The 18050-nt window shown below is 39.3% G+C and overlaps 1 protein-coding gene across 1 annotated transcript in view; it reads right to left on the reverse strand.

The window, feature by feature from the left end:
• Positions 1-3193: 3193 nt before the first annotated feature.
• The window catches only part of LOC126162201 (programmed cell death protein 10), a 33195-nt gene continuing 18338 nt past the window's right edge, over positions 3194-18050 (reverse strand). The window contains exons 3-5 of the mRNA XM_049918539.1: positions 17855-17987; positions 13703-13867; positions 3194-4278 (exon numbers count right to left, since the gene is read on the reverse strand). Coding sequence (XP_049774496.1) covers positions 4194-4278; positions 13703-13867; positions 17855-17987 — 383 coding nt within the window. The 3' untranslated portion in view covers positions 3194-4193. The remainder of the gene's footprint in view (positions 4279-13702; positions 13868-17854; positions 17988-18050) is intronic.

The raw sequence follows: 18050 nt of genomic DNA on the forward strand, positions 1-18050 counted from the left end.
GGCAATATAAAATAATAATAAGTAAATGTGTTGTTCTTTCAATGAGAGATAAATTCAGGGCTAAGGAAAGGTTAGAGAACGATGAATCTGCAATCAAGTCATCTAATGTGTATCAGGTGGTAGGTCAACATTTAGTATAAAAAAAAAAACAAGTATCACAATTTTACTGTTTTACTGTAGTGATCGATCAACAAGCCGTAAAACTATGAAGCACATCATGAAAACAGATTTAGATGATGCTGTTTACAAGTGGTTTACACAAAAAAGAGCACAAGGAGAACCTATCTCTGGTCCCCTTCTATGTGAAATGGTAACTTAATTTCTTGAAAATCTTGGAAGGACGTCAGATTTCAAAACAAGCAGGGGCTGGTTAAAATGCTTTAAGTCAAGACATGGAATTTGTCAGTTTCAAATACTAGGAGGTGTATTGAGGGAAGATCTCGAAAAGGTTTATAATGCTGATGAAATTGATCTCAAATAGAAAGCTATGCTGACAACAGCTCTTGGTTCACGCTGTGAATTAGCAGCACCTGGTCCTAAAATAAGCAAGGATTTTACTATTGCTTTAGGGTGTGCTAATGCTACTGGTAGCTAACTACACTCGTCACTGGCAAATGTAAGAAACAGTGTTGTTTCCAACACATTAATGTGTCAACAATGCCTACTGTTTTTATATTTCATAAAAGGGCACCTGGGCAGATGGTACGATTTTCATGGAATGGTTTATGAAAGTGTTTGTACCTTCTGTAAAAGCTGAATACTTAAAGAATAGAAAAAGGAAGAAAACATTACTGCTTCTTGATAGCACACTAACTCATACCTCATGTAATATCTTAAACGAAAAGGACGAGTTCATAAAAATGATGTTTCTTCCAACTACAGCTCATGGATCAAGTTGCCACTGAGACTTTCAAATAGTATTGCAGAAAAGAACTGTTACGTAAGTTATTATTAAAAAAGACGACGGAGAAGAATGTCTGTTAAGAAGTCACAAAAATACTGATTTGAAAGATGCATCCTACAAGATCAGAACATCACTGGATATTGTAAAGGACTAGAATTTGAAAAAATCTGGAATAAAATGTTTGGCGTGGTAGAAAGTTCTTCGACTGTAATTCAAAATTATGAACAGAATGATATGTTCACAATGCTCAGTAGCTACAAGAACTCGATAACCATGAATGTGAAGAAGTAGTTCAAGAACAGATGAGTGTTGACGATGCTATGAGATGCTAGGATATAATTTATCTCAACGAGTCTTCATACATTTCCCCTAGTCAGGCTCTAAACTTCCGTGAGAATATGACAAAGTTTTTGTTATTACATTAATACTTCATAGTACTCATGTCACTAATAGACAAAATACGAAAAATGTAACTATCATTATCACTATGTTGGAAGTAACCTAATCTTAATTACACACATCATCATCAAAACCAGTCCTACTTTCCAGTAAGGAGTGATAAAAACTATGCAATAATTCCACACTCACATCCTGACACCATTCCCTTCATGCACTCTTTTACGATGCGAAAAAATGTGTATCTGTATTCCGTACGGAATGAAATGACTAATCAGTACTTGTGCAATGTGGTACGGAGTCTTTGATGTTTTGGGTGAGGATTCAAGGAGACATGAAGCTTTAATATGAAACGGCCTACTTCTCTCAAAAGTTCACCCAAGAGTGCTAAAGAGATACATAGACCAGTTTGATGAACAATACATCAGCAATAGGACATCACATCAGCAACAGAGACACATGCCTCCAATTCAGCAGACACTGTGAAGAGGTGCCAAGCACTGGTGTAAGATCTGCTGATGAGAAATATACCACCACCTTTTCTCCCCAAATATTGGTGAAAAAGATTTGAATCATTACCTCGTGACTGAGTATTACTGCACTGATCTAAATAGGTGATTTCAGTTATAACTTTAGGTAAATACAACTGTAAAATATTTTCATGCATGCAAATGATATACAGAAATTTCAGACAGTTAACTGCCTCAAGGATCACGTAAAAAGTACACCAAGCTCCCAATTACCTGGCTGCATATAATCCAAAACCTTGCAGACTATCTACGCATAGCTCTGCAACTATTGGAAAAAAAAAAAAAAATTAAAAGCCTAGCCTGAAATATCCATGTAGGATACTAACTCCTTATTATGAAGACATAGGTAACAAAAACACACACAAGAAGTTAAATACTGATCACTATTAAATGGGACAAGAACAACCAAATGAGGCAGGTATGGTGAAAAGTGTGTTCAGTTGAGGAAGAGAACAAAAACGAGGGACAGTGGAACCTGTTATCATGCACAATGAGCACTCAAGTGCATCGAACTGTTGTTACAGTATGAACGAGAAAATTTGTTTTACTGTACCAATGTTTGACTTCCCATAGAATGAGAACCACCTTCAGGGAAAAAAGTGAATGAAAAACAGTCACAACTGGACAATTATTTCTCAAAATGAATTAAAGCAAATGAATATGTAGTACTGTGTATTTTAAGAGTGATTTTGTAAATAAGTTGTCCATTTCTAGTAATACATAAGTAATGCACTCGATTTTTAACGCGACTGGTAGAGTGTTTTGTAAACAGAATAAATAAAAGTTTCACGTTAAAAAAGGAAAGGTATTTTGTATTGTTCATGTTTCTCAGTCAATCTTTTTTAGTCTCAGGTCCACATTAACCCAGATAATCAAGAGCTTGTTGTTTGTCTGGTTTCCAGTGACTTAGTGCACAAATACTATTGTTTACAAAACACTTTGCGCACTCGGCATTCAGCAGTGATGTGCTACATTTAAATACAGTGGTGTCAGAGCAAGGGTTATTTAGAAGACCTGAAATATCACATAGGAAACATTACAAAATAAGGGAAGGGTACAAAAACATCAAACTTACCACCAATTCTGGCAAGTCACGCAGCTTAGAACTTAGAATAACATGTTGCAGAAGCAATCGTATGATTTCACCAAGATGCCAACAACTTCAATCTCATACACAGGTATGGACAGGTGGGGTAGGGAATGGGATGGATGAATGAGAGGAAGAGAGGGAAAAAGGGTGAAGAGAGTGGGGAAATGTAAAAAATTTATATATAATGTTTCAATGTCATCTCATGGGAAACATTCTGCCACTAATGTAGGTATCAAAATTAGCTTAATAAAATATAATATAAAGCAAAATAGCTTTAAATAAATATTTATATTTTTGAGCAAAAGGTTAAGATAATCTACACTTCAGTATTACATCTGCTTTCTCACAGTTTCAAGGATACAAAATATCTTACTTTTTTGCATTATATAATATGCCATATTATTTTCCCTATGGGATGACAGGCAGTTGAGATAGAATTCTATTCTTACTCTGTGAGTTACAGAGTAATTAACACATGTACAAACAGCTTTGGTTCTTAAGGATAAAACATCTTTATCTATAAATGGAAGAACCACAACCATTATTTAAAATGTATCTAAACACAACAGTGTGAAATATATACAACTGGTACATTAAACTGTCTTTCTACTTATCATTCATAGCTTTTTCTTTACAGAATTCACACTGCATCTAAATGACAGCAGAAAACAGTTATCTAAGTACTCTACAACTAACCAAACTGATGGTACAGACTGAATACTAATAAATATCTTTTTTGTTGCATTTTACAACTAAAGACTAAGAAATACATATCATTTGAACACAAACCCATAACACTTCTAGTATCTGATACAACTTATGGGTGACAGCTTTCTACATAGGGCATCTCAACATATATGAAAGCAACACAGCCACAAATAAGTCTAGTATATACAGCTATTATCACAAAGTACTGTTTGCTATGAAGAAACTGACATTTATTATTTTCATAAATTCTTTCCATTTCGAAGTAAATCTTGTAAACTGATATTTCACACTTCCGAGCAATTGTCGACAACATAATTTTTTATAGTAGTGTTGTGGTACTTCTCTCATCTTACTATAGTACAAAAATAATGGCATGGGAATTAAATTTCTGCAGTATTTCTGAAGACTGCAGTTACCTCTGCAATATAAACAGAGATATCTCTTAAATATAAAATGAAATTTAAAATTAAGTATACAGCATAGACAGACTTTTGTTGAATTAAATTAATATACTTTCATCACATCCTGATTGATCAGCAGATGCAATCAATCCATGTGTACCATTTCACTCGCATTTGCTCTTCACTGTTGCCATTATCATATTAGTCTGGTGTATTAGGTACAAGGCACTAACAAAAACTGCATTTGCTCTGAAACAAGACACAGTAAATACAATGTAAGACTGCTTATATTTCAAACCTGTACATTGAATTTAATGGCAGCACCCATTCCAGAATGCTGTGATTGCTAGACACACAAATTATCAAAGCAATTACACTGACTCATTACCACCACCTTTATGACCATATTGTTTCAAGTTCTTTTCTTCCATGAATTTTAAGAAGCTACAGCTAACACGCTTAACATACAGTCCAATCACAACAGCAAAGGAAAGTAGTTTTAAAGGCATCATGTACTAATAGTACATATTTAAATTTATAAAATCACTAGGTATGAACACTATAAAAGATTTACGTTATACTTTTTTTTCGTATTATATAGTACATGGATGGTTTGTTTGGACATTAACGTACAAAACAATGAGGTCATCAGTCCCTCAGTCATGAAACATTTCAACTGAAGTTAGTGATGTCAGCCAGATATTTGATTGAATTACAGTAGTATGTAGGAGTGCCAAAATATAGGCATTGAAAGCAATACAGAAATAATTTCAAGAGAAATACAGGTACATGTGTCAGGCAGGAACAAAGGTCAATGAAGGGTCTCCTAGGGTTCATGTCTGGTGAGAGAGAAACACTACTGGCATCTAACCACCTGCCAAACCAAGTAAGGGTTACGACAGTTACAGAGTAAAGGCTGCCTTCTAACTGAGGGATACATAATAACAAAAGTGAGACTATTGAGCATCAGTTTGCCCAACAATAATACAATAAAGTGAGAGAAATAGTCAGGTCAAAAAGATGGGTGGGTCCAGGTGAGTGTCTTCTGAGATTCTGCATGCACTGGGTGCCGTACCTCCCACAGTAACTCCAGTCCAATACATGATAGTCAAAGCCTTAAAGAGGAGAATGGCACCCACTAGTCATCTAATTAACACCCCTGAAACAGAAAACAAGGTGTGGCGGAAAAATCAATTAAATGAGTTAAAAGCACGACAACCAAGGCAGTTGGCAATGGAGGCAAGGTCAAGCGTCCCAAACATATAGCATCTGGTGGGAGATTATGCCACCCCCAGCACCCTGCCCCATCCTGAAAGTAGATTAAAATGTTCTATCTTAGAATACAGTGAAAACAAAGAGCCAATATTAGTGATGAGGAATCCAGAAGATGGTCCTTAGCCTGGAGAGACAGAAGGAGGGGGCATTCCACAATGTGAGCTGTGTGTGTAAGGCCCACAACCACAATGCTGAGGTGGCTCATTACATAAAATAAAATGAGAGGTTAATTTTACCTACCTGGAGGCGACTAGGACAGTATTTTCCTTCAAAGGTGGAAATAGTGTGAAGTTTATCACAGAAGACAGTAGCCAACACATGTTGTTCATCTCAGAGTGAGGAGAGGTTTTATTAGTACCTGCAAATCCGCAGCTGGGATCATCAAAGTGAACATTGGACACAAAATTTCTTCTCTAGCCAAATGGTTGGCTATCTCATTCCCCAGGATATACACAGAACAAAGGTAACTGATCAGGCATTACTAAGTTGTTAGAGATAATGTCATGAATAGCTGACGTCAGACAGCACAGGGTGACAAGGGTAACACCAAGTAATAGCCTGGAGACAACTAACTGAGTTACTAAAAATTAAAACACTGTTGAGGAAGCTCTGTGTAATAAAATGTAGGGCTCTTTTAAAAGCTATCAGCTTTGCTGTAAAAACAGTACACTTTCCCAGTAACAAGTATTGTTCCTGACTTATGGGAGATGCGAAGCATATCCCGTATCATCTAGAGATGTCTGTGTGTAAATGATGGTAGCGCCCTGATACTCCAGGACAACAAATGCCGATAGGTCATGGGGGTGACAAACTTTAGATCCTTGAAACAAATTGGTTCTAATTCATGGTCCGGGTACTCACCAAGGGGAAGGGTGGGGCTAGCATCTTGTGATGGGACTGGGCCCAATAATTCTAAAGCTGAAGGTGTCACTGAGCCATATATCTGGCAACCACAGTCAAACTAGGATGACATACAGAAAAGGGGTAATGGCAAGGAAGCAGACAGCAAGTTCTGCACACAGCTTGTATTTAGTTTGCAAATATAGGGCAGCCACAAGTTTTTATCAAATAAGAATCATAAAAATCTGGACTATCCTGAGAGGAGGTAAAAGAGGGAGATGTTTTCAACGTGTCTTATACGCTTTTGAAAGTTCACTCAGTAAGAAGAGAACAGTGACATTGTCAAAGTTAGTACAAGGAGTTCAGCAAGAACTGGTGAATCAGCAGAAAAATACCGCAATGAAGGAAGAGACCCAAAATAGCTGTTGATCTTTGGTGGCCAAGAAGACCGTGAGATTCAGTCCATATCTGTGACACAGAGGCATATGTTTGCAAGGAGAAGACATAGAACTCCCAGCACTCTGCTCATTAATTACATAGTGAGTCTTAGATCGAAGCCATTTAAAAGCGAGGAGGTCGGTCTGCAAAGGATGTCACTTGAGGCATTTCAGGGACCTTCAACGATCTTCAACAGTTATTGCAATGTCTTTGGTCCACCGTGGCACTGGCCAGTGGAGGATGAGGCCTGTAGAAAGGGAGATAGCAGTTCCTGTGGTACAGATGATTACAATGGAGGCTTCGCCCACAACCTTCTCTATGCAGGCTGAAAGAGAGGGGGTGAAGGTGACATCAGAGGCACAGTTCTGGCAGCTGGCTCTTCAAAGAGCTCACCATGGTAACTGATCTTTCAGGCAGTGACAAGGAAATGGCAGAATCAGCAGAAAGTGATCACTGTCACAAAGATTACCGAGTACATAATTTTAGCGAAGCCATGAGATTGGAGGAAATGATTGTAAGGTCAATACCTGAGAAGGAGCCATGGGTGGCATTGAATTGGGTAAGAGTACTGTCACTGAGAAGACACCGATCAAGATCAGAAAGAAACTGGTCAATCAGAAGGCCACTACCAGATGACATGATTCTTCCCCATAGTGGGTGGTGCGTACTGTGGGATTAAGGAGGTCATCTCAAAGTATTTAAGTGCACTGCCTGAGAGTAAATAAAGATTATAAATGGTGAATACTGGGGTCATTCATGCTTTCACTGCTACTGCTTCCAATATGGTATGGAGGAGAATCCAACCACTGATGACATATGTGAGAACCGATTTACTGTCCACTCAACATGCTCTCTTGGGGTCAGTATGGTTTGGACAGAATTCACAGTAACTTCAAAGAGTTGAAGAATGATTAAAACAGATCACAGACCAAGAGAAAATTATCTGTTGTTGTTGTTGTTGTTGTTGTGGGTGACAGCAATACCCATTGCAGTTCCAGAGAATTATCACGTTAAGGGCAGCCTAGTTAGTTGTGGAGGGCCCACAGGACTGTATGGGAGCTCTGGTACCTCCAGGATAGCCAGAGTAGCCTTATTCTGAGATTTCTTCCCTTTCTCTTTCCCTAGTTTTTATGGTTGTGAATACTGACAAGATTTATCTGCAGTGGACATAGAAAATAAAGAAGAGCAGGCAGATCTGGGACATGGTCCAGGGTTCCTTTAGCCACTGGCCAGTGTCAGGCTGATTGTCTCGAGATTTACAGGAAAAACAGTTTCTGAAAGAGAGGCATATCACTGGTGGATACTGGAGGAGAATGGTGCTTTCCTGACCAGCTGTAGGGAGTCAAGATTTCCACAGATGGTGCTCCAAGAACTGCAAAAACAGAGGACCTAGCATTTCATGATCTAATTTACACATGCAATTACTGACGCCTGATGTAAAGTGAGGGAATTATTTTAGTACACCACAGATTATCACTCTTTGCATAACTTGTGTTAATTTTCTATGATTTTAGAATGTAATCTAATTGTGGTCATTATTTCTTAATAACAGATACTTCAGAAAACTGAATAAACATTTGATCTCTTAAAATGTCACCTACATATCAAACCAAAATCCTTTTAGGACCACAAGTAAGAAAAAACCCTCAGATAAAGCAAAGTAATTGGTACCTGACTATTAGCTGCAACTGTTGCAAAATTGAACAAAACTGTTTCAGTTTTCAAATATACACTATGTTTAAAATCACACTCTTTGTCTATTAGTAACTCTTTTTTCTCTAAATATTCAAATTCAATGTCAAGCAGCCTTTAGAATTCACGTAAATCTTTTTCATTTATTAAAAATTGTAATAGTGTTGTTAAGTTCTGCCAATGATGAGTGTGTGAGAATGTTCAGTTCCTACACAACAAATGTAGTAACATTAATTTATCCATAATAAAAATGGTTGAGACCAAGGAATAACATACTTGAATCTACATTTGGAATACTGCCAATGTTGCTTCAGTATGGTCTGGTTGGCAGTAAGTTCCTTATGAAATATGGCCCACATTATCTGTCATTGTGATTGATTCTGCCAAGGCTGGCAGAGTCCTCAAGATCTGAAAGCCTGTCATGCTGACCCCCCCCCCCCCCCCCCCACACACACACACACACAGAAGTGCATGATTATGAGAATGACCTTTGGACAGTTTTTTTTAACCGCTCACGCACATGAATGTATTTACATTCAGAGAAATGGAAAGTGTTGCACCATGAAAATCTTACGCAAATAGTACCACACTCATCCTCCATTATTTCCATGCCTGTGGGATATGTTGATTAAAATTTTATCCTTATGCAAGTTTATTTTCAGTACAGAAATATGCCATTCCTACAGATGGAGAATGGTGAGAGTACATGATGGCTATTGGGTGTCTCGGGTTTCAGGAGTTTTTCAGGTTGAGACAGGAGTTTTTCAGGTTGAGATCACAGCTCAGCATTCCCAGAGAATAAGCATGTGCAGTTTGTCACCAAGCTGTCATACACTGAAAAAGCTGGAATCACTGGCATAAGGGGGGGCATGACACGATCATAACAACAGATCACACACACAGTCAGCTGGAGTGCAATGGCTCCAGAACGAGTGGTACAAGATGGACTCAGCACAACAAGTGGCAAGTAGAGTACACACAGGTCTTTCCAGAAGGACTGCATCATGGGAAGATGTTAGGACTGACTCTGAGGAACAGATGGATGACAACAATCGAAATCCAGACAGAGGTTATACGTATTGTGGCACCACAAACTGCAGGACATAAATTACTGGAAGCTGGGTTGAGACCTAAGATTACCACTCTTAGTTTACTACCGACACCTACCACAATCCAGCCCAGAACAATTTCCCTTGGCACACTTCTTGCACATTTCTGTGATATTTTATTGTAAATACCGTATACCTGGTTTGAGTTCAAATGTGCTGTCACCAAGAACCAGTAATTGAGCTAAACTGGCTTTCAACAGTGAACAGGATTCATTCTTACTCTCTATCCCTCGCGTCCCGTGCACGGGGTCCCGGGTTCGATTCCCGGCAGGGCCAGGGATTTTCTCTGCCTCGTGATGACTGGGTGTTGTGTGTCTTTCATCTTCATTTCGTCCCCATCGACATGCAAGTCGCCTAAGTGGCGTCAACTCGAAAGACTTGCACCAGGCGAACAGTCTACCCGACGGGAGGCCCTAGCCACACGGCATTTCCATTTATATATCCCTACTACATTGCAAATGATACCATCACAAGCGCACTTGTTCGTGTAAATTGTAATGGTATGAATCTCACAAAATAACATACTTGGAACTTCACTTCATACAGTCATTATGTTACACTTTCGAGGGCTACAAAGAAAAAGTGGTCACTTGGTTCAATTGCATGGGTACCAGTTCTATTTCACCACTATCCAAAAACAGTGGTCCACTGTTAGCACAATGCTAGTCACTGTTGATTTTTCTTCCAGTTGAACTATGACCTACACATGATCAAACTTCCTTGGCAATTTTTTCATGGTACTGGCACATGTGTAGGTGTGTTTACATGAACATGATGCAGGACTAAAGTAGAAATTATTCAACCACTATCACAACAAGGAGCTCAACATCCTGCACTCACCAACTCTATGAGGTAATTATGGCATACCCACAATTTCCTAGTTGCTGACATATTCTGGTCATCCTTTCTGGAGGATATCAATTCTTTTGAGTTTAAGTTTCAAGCAAACTGTTATTTGTAAACAAACCTTGGAACATTGATTTGATTGGTTCTACTGCTGACAATGTGACAGCAATAAATGCTATTATTGAAAGTAGATAAAAGAAATCAAATGTGTTTTTGTTTATGCAGGATGTGGTGCTCTGAAGAGAAATTCAAAAACAGGTAAATGCATTAAATGAAGAGACTAATGAAATTTAATATGGAATATAATAGAGGTTAGTAGCGACTTCTAAAAAGTCACATGCTGACATTCATACACTATTCTCTATAACGATATTCAGAGGAAGAGTCATTTTTACAATAATAATAATAATAACAACAATTTTGTGTGTCTCCATGGATGCCACATCGGCAACTTGCGTTTCCCTAACCCACCCCAGTTATCCAACCAGGGAAAGGGGACCTACAGTTTAATGTAGAGTATGGATCATGTGTCATTTCTGGTGACTGCTAACACTGCTGGGAGGTGAAGACTAAGTTAAATCAAAGACTGAAAATTTTGTGGTCTGATCAGGATCGATCCTGAAACCTCTCAGTTTCTGCGCAAACACTTTACCACTAGACCATCAGCCCAACAGTTTTCCCATAAAGTACACACAGACTTCGTGATTCCCAAGGTAAGATTTATGCTACAAATTTAAAGAGCCAAGTTCAGTCCTTAGTCATGCCTGTGATTTTTGTTTCTGGAACTTGTGCAATATTCCCCATTGTACACGTGACAAAATCAAATTAAATTACCAGTCACTTAATCTGGCTTAATGAGTCAGCTCAAAGTTTGAAGCAAGCCTAGGGTGTAAGATAAATGTATGTTGAGAGAGAGACAGATAGATACGTAATTAAGAGAGAGAGAGAGAGAGAGAGAGAGAGAGAGAGAGAGAAGATACTGACTTCAACACATCTTTGTTACTTTTTTCCCCAACTATCTACTTCTCACTCCCCTCTTCCCCTCCATCAATCCACCAACTTTTAATCCCCTAGAGCTTATCTTGCACAAACTGATTGACTTTATATATATAGGGTGATCCATTGATAGCGACCGGGCCAAATATCTCAAGAAATAAGCATCAAATGAAAAACTATAAAGAACGAAACTCATCTAGCTTGAAGGGGGAAATCTGATGGTGCTATGGTTCGCCCGCTAGTTGGTGCTCCCATAGGTCAAACGGATATCAACTGCGTTTTTTAAAAATAGGAACCACAATTTTTTATTACATATTCGTGTAGCATGTAAAGAAATATGAATGTTTTAGTTGGACCACTTTTTTCAATTTGTGATAAATGGCACTGTAGTAGTCCAAATGTATAAGTATGTGGTATCACGTAACATTCTGCCAGTGCGGATGGTTTTTGCTTCATGATACATTACCTGTGTTAAAATGGACCATTTACCAATTGCGGAAAGGTCGATATCGTGTTGATGTATGGCTATTGTGATCAAAATGCCCAATGGGCATGTGCTATGTATGCTGATTGGTATCCTGGACAACATCATCCAAGTGTCTGGTTCGTTTGCCCGATAGTTACATTATTTAAGGAAACAGGAAGTGTTCGGCCACATGTGAAATGTCAACCACGACCTGCAACAAATGATGATGCCCAAGTAGGTGTTTTAGCTGCTGTCGCGGTTAATCCGCACATCAGTAGCAGACAAAATTCACAAGAATCGGGAATCTCAAAAACATCGGTGTTGAGAATGCTACATCAACATCAATTGCACCCATACCATATTTCTATGCACCAGGAATTGCATGGCGACGACTCTGAACGTCATGTACAGTTCTGCCACTGGGCACAAGAGAAATAACGGGACGATGACAGATTTTTTGCACGCGTTCTATTTAGCGACGAAGCTTCATTCACCAACAGTGGTAACGTAAACCGGCATAATAAGCACTATTGGGCAACGGAAAATCCACGATGGCTACGACAAGTAGAACATCAGCGATCTTGGCGGGTTAATGTATGGTGCGGCATTGTGGGAGGAAGGATAATTGGCCCCCATTTTATCGATGGCAATCTAAATGGTGCAATGTATGCTGATTTCCTACATCACGTTCTACCGATGTTACTACAAAATGTTTCACTGCATGACAGAACGGTGATGTACTTCCAACATGATGGATGTCCGGTACATAGCTCGCATGCATCTGAAGCAGTACTGAAATAGCATATTTCATGACAGGTGGATTGGTCGTCGAAGCACCATACCATGGCCCGCACGTTCACCGGATCTGATGTCCCCGGATTTCTTTCTGTGGGGAAAGTTGAAGCATATTTGCTATCGTGATCCAACTACAATGCCTGACAATATGCGTCAGCGCATTGTCAGTGCATGTGCGAACACTACAGAAGGCGAACTACTCGCTGTTGAGAGGAAGGTCGTTACACGTATTGCCAAACTGTGGTTGACGGACATCATTATGAGCATTTATTGCATTAATGTGGTATTTACAGGTAATCACGCTGTAACAGCATGCGTTCTCAGAAATGATAAGTTCACAAAGGCGCATGTATCACATTGGAACAACCGAAATAAAATGTTCAAACGTATCTACGTTCTGTATTTTAATTTAAAAAACCTACCAGTTACCAACTGTTCGTCTAAAATTGTGAGCCATATGTTTGTGACTATTACAGCGCCATCTATCACAATGCTAAAAAAGTGGTCCAACTAAAACATTCATGTTTCTTTACGTACTACATGAATATGTAATTAAAGAAATGGGGGTTCCTATTTAAAAAAAAACACAGTTTATATCCATTTGACCTATGGCAGTGCCATATAGCGGGCCAATCATAGCGCCATCTGTGGTTTCTCTCCCTCCCCCCCTTCCGTTTGATGCTTATTTCTTGAGATATTTGGCCCGGTCACGATCAATGGACCACCCTGTGTATATATGGACTTTCTAGCTCAACACATCATTGCTGTAGTTTTGGAATGGTTACTGAAAACACCTTGTCAATAGTGAGGCGATGATCAGAAAGACTGTCAACAATAACAATGCCTTCATTCTTTGATATGGTAAAAAATACATAGCAATTCTGCTTAACTAGAGTACGGAGCAGTAATGACACACACAACAATATGAAAGGTCAGAAACATGAGTGTTACACTACCCTATGAAAGAACCTACTTAAGTAGGAACAGAGAGGTACGTAAATTACATAATTAAATTCTGACTTTGAAAACCCTAAAGACAGTAGATAGGGAGATGTTAAGGAAAATTTTGGGTTGCAGAAAGACAAGAGAAAGATCAGTGTGGGAAAGTTTGAGAACAGTAATAATACTTTCAGAAAAAAGTGCCAGTGATAGAAATAATGTCATCAACAGTTGAAAATATTTTTAATATATATAAATATCACAAAATAGAACTTACTGTCCCTCCTTGAAGTATTCCTTCAATGTGTTGCTGAAACGTTTCGAGAATTTAACAAATTCTCGTTTCCTCTGTTCCAATGCTTGCTTCCCTGTGCTACCAGGAATGAAGCCTGCTACTTCATTCACAGCATCTAAAAGTTTCTTAATAGCACTAGCTATTTCCCTGAAACAAAAAAATTGAAATTACAACAAATATCAAAACTCAAACAATGCGAAATTCTGTTACAGGATATGTGGAGAAAAAACACTATGCAACTTGCCAAATCAAAAGCCAAACCACATGAAATAAAATCAGAATATCTTCACAAGAGCATTCTGAGATAAGAAAAAGGATGCATCATGAAGGAATTATATGAATGGGATGGAAATTGTTGGATGTGATGTATATGTACAGACAAACAAATAGTTACAATTTCAGAAAAATGAGTTGATTTATTGATGAGAATTAGGCATTGACTGATAGAGTTGTTGAATGTCCTCCTGAGGGATATCATACCAAACTCTGACCCACTGACACATTACGTCATCAAAATTCCCAAGGTGGCTGGATGGCCGTGCCTATAATGCTCCAAATGTTCTCTATTGGGGAGGGATCTAGCAACCTTGCTGGCCAACACAGAGTTTGGCAAGCATGACAACGTGCAGTACTAACTCTCGCCGTGTGCAGTGGGCATTAGCTTGCTGAAATGTAAGCCCAGGATGGCTTGCCATGAAGGGAAACAGAACAGAACAGAGCATAGAATATCTTCAACGTACCACTAGACAGTAAATGTGCCACGGATGACAACCAAAGGCATTCTGCTGTGTAAAAAGAATAGCACTCCCGACCAATACTCCTGGCTGTCAGGCCGTGTGGCAGCGACAGTGAAGTTGATATCCCACCGCTGTCTAGGTCAAGTTTGACTTGGTATCTCATTGACTGTAGTAGATTAGTCTTCAGTGACGAGTCCCATTTTGAACTGTGCTCCAATGACCAGTGAAGACTTGTCTGGAGATGCCCTGGACAGTGGTGGGATACCAAACTGACTGTCACCTGTCGTACAGCCCAATAACCATAAGTGATGGTCTAGGGTGGCATTTCATTTCATAGCAAGACCTCTTTGGCTGTCATCTGTGGCACCCATACAGCATAGTGATACGTCAATGATATTCTACACTCAATTTTGTTGCCATTCACCGCAAGCCATCCTGGACATAATTTTCAGCAAGGCAATGCATGTCCACACAAGGCAATTGGTCTACTGAGGACAAGCATCATAGATTGTATCAGGCAGTAACTAAAATTTTCGCACAATTTTCGAAGGACTATTACACATGTGCAAGTGAGAATAAAGTTCCAGTAAAGCTGTCATTCCAGCCCCATTCCATCTCTTTCCCCCTCTTTTTGTGGCACCTCCGCCTCTCTTACACTATGATTTACACAAGTGCTACCCTTTTCCTTTGCTCATTTGACCCTACTGTCTTACTGTCCTGACCACATAAGTTGACTCTTCCAACTCAACTTCATCCCTTCCACTGTCCTCAAACTGTTATATTTTGTTGTACAGTAGTTTAATGTTTTTCTACCCACATTTCCATTAAAATATTAATTCTTCCATCATTTTTTATTTGGGTCTGTATTACTTCTTGCAAACAATTGTTAATCACAACTAGTATTTCCTTCCTCCTCCCTTTATATTTTAATGTAAAGTCTGACAAATCATCTACCCTTTTCTCCTACCTCTTCCTTCTTCTGTCCTCAACCCAAAGAAGATACCTGTAATTCCAATAGGAAGGTCTCCCTTGAGTGTTCTATTTGTTCCTTAATATCTGATCCACGGGGAGATTTATTTCCTCGAATGGAGACCTCCCAATCCCTTTTTTTTTTCATGATATTATAGAACACACAATGAAATTTAATTATTAAATCAGAACATCATATGACACGCAATCCCTTTGCTGTTACTCCTTCATGTGCAGTAACAAGCTACCACTCCCTCCTCAGACCCTCTAACAATTATTCAGACCCGTCTGTCAGCAGTTATAAACTAAATTGCTCAAAACAGCACTGCCCTTATGACTTGCACAGTTTGTATTTTTTTTAATGAGTAATCACTATGTACAACCACCTATGTAACACAAGTTAAATTAAACTCCCATTTTAGTGCAGATCACTAGTGTGCACTGTCTCTCCAGTTGTGAAGCAGGGACAATGGGGCTCCTGTACACAGCAATCTTTCAATATTTCTTGAAAAGTAACTTCTGGTTTGGACAGTGCACAAATTGGCACTTTACAGCAAGAATGGTTATCACAAAGGGAAGGTGCCCACCAAAGTGGTGTGTACCACAGCAATGTCATTCAAACATTCACCTGCTATCAAGAGGCACAAAACTTTGAACTGCTGTCTCATACTGGTTATATGTGATGGACGGTACTGCCTGATGATGACTACCTGCAAATTATGACTTGGTAGGCAACCAGAGGAGAATGCAACTGAACTGTGTGTTGCCTATTTGAAACAACTCTGAGGGTTACGCTGACCCAAACTGTACGTAATCCTCTCCACACTATCAATTTGGTCTTTGTGGTCCATTTCAAACAACAGTAACCACACTCCCTCCTCCCCCAAATCACAATGGTGTGTGAAGAAGTTGGGCAATGGAACACCAAAAATCAAACCTGGATCAATGCTATCAGGTTCCTTTCACTGACGAATGCAACATTGCCCAACAATTAACTATCATTGTACAAGAGTGTGGAGGCAGCCTGTTACTGATGCATGTCTCAGGAATACAGTCCTACAGGTTCAGCAAGGAGATGATTCAATCATGTTTTGGAATAGTACCATACACTGATCGGACACATTTCATCACAAATGAGGGTAATTTGAAGGCTGTGCAGTATCAGGCCAGACTATCAAACCCATTGTTCTGCCCTATAGTCAGCAATTTGATGTTGGAGGTAACTTTCAAGACCATAATGCACAAGCACATGAACACCTTCCTCCAAGAGGCTAGGTCCAACCAAATGGCATGTCCTGTGCTGTAAGTGGATATGAATCCAATTAAGCATACTTGGAGACCAATTGAAAGTTGCAGTGTGTTGTCTCCGGAGTCCTTTTTCACATTCTGGAAAACTCAAGAGTAGCGACCAAAGAACGATCAGGCTTCTGTAACACCTTGATCATCGTGTGAACAACATTCCAATGAGGATCCCAAGTGTATTAGAATGCAAAGAGTGGAGCAACATAGCACTGAATGTTACCCAGCAGCACATTTTTATTTTAAAAATGTACGCTAACAGACTACCCTTACTTAAGTTTTTTCGTTTCACAGAAAAGCTGTTCTTTTAGTTTCACAGAAAAGCTGTTCTTTTAGTTTCATAACGATTATTTCTGATTTAAGACTCCACATATTCCCAGATAGGCAGATTGTGAAAAACTGTTACTCAGCATTTTAGTTCCCGTTATAACATACATAAAGATCACTCTTTCAAAGCTAATTACACATTTGACATAGAGGGGGTGTTGAGCCGCAGACAGGCACAATGAAAAAGATTGCCAAAATATTTAAATTTTTGCACATAGTCCTCCTATTTTTAAAAAAATGCACAGACACAAATCACACACACATGAGCACTGCCTCCAGGTACTGGAGCCCAACTGCAATTGCATCTGACATGAGCAATAATTTGCTGGAGTGGATGTTGGAGGTAAGGGAGGCAGCATGAGGTAGGGAGGCACAGCAGGTTGGCGATGGGAGAAGGTGCTCTCTACCTGTTGTGGCATGCAGGGACTTGTGGGAGCCTGCAGGGATATGGTGGGAACAGTGGAGGGTTGCTAGGTGTTGGGAGCATGTGTTTGGGAGAGGAGAGGAGGGTGAAGGGGGGGGCAGGAGGAGGGGAGGGGGGAGAACGGATTGGGGAGAGGAGGGAAGTGGAGAAAGGGAGAAGACAAGTAAAAACATTGGTGGGATAGAACGCATGTGTAGTGTTGAAGTGGAAGGATGAGAGTGAATAGGCAGGTGGAGGACAGGTGTTGTTATTCCTTCCTGGACTTCCCATTGCTTAGTTACACATTTGCTTCACATCCCACCAGGAATATTTCCTGCTATGTAGTCCAATTTATTTTTAATTTTTTAAATCTAAGTATGTTCTGCATTTTAAACTCACTTGATGGTCTCCAAAAAAGTTTTCCGGTCTGTAATTTCATCTGGAATTCTGCTCAATATTCTCTTCAACGCGGCAGACTTACGATTTAGTTCTTGGAATGCATCCTCTGACCGTGTAAGACGATATTCAACCACTGAAATTAGAAAACATCATTCTTTGCTGACACATAAAACCAAAATAAATAATACAAAAGTTT

The sequence above is a fragment of the Schistocerca cancellata genome, chromosome 2 (assembly GCF_023864275.1).
Source record: "Schistocerca cancellata isolate TAMUIC-IGC-003103 chromosome 2, iqSchCanc2.1, whole genome shotgun sequence".
Classification (NCBI taxonomy): domain Eukaryota; kingdom Metazoa; phylum Arthropoda; class Insecta; order Orthoptera; family Acrididae; genus Schistocerca; species Schistocerca cancellata.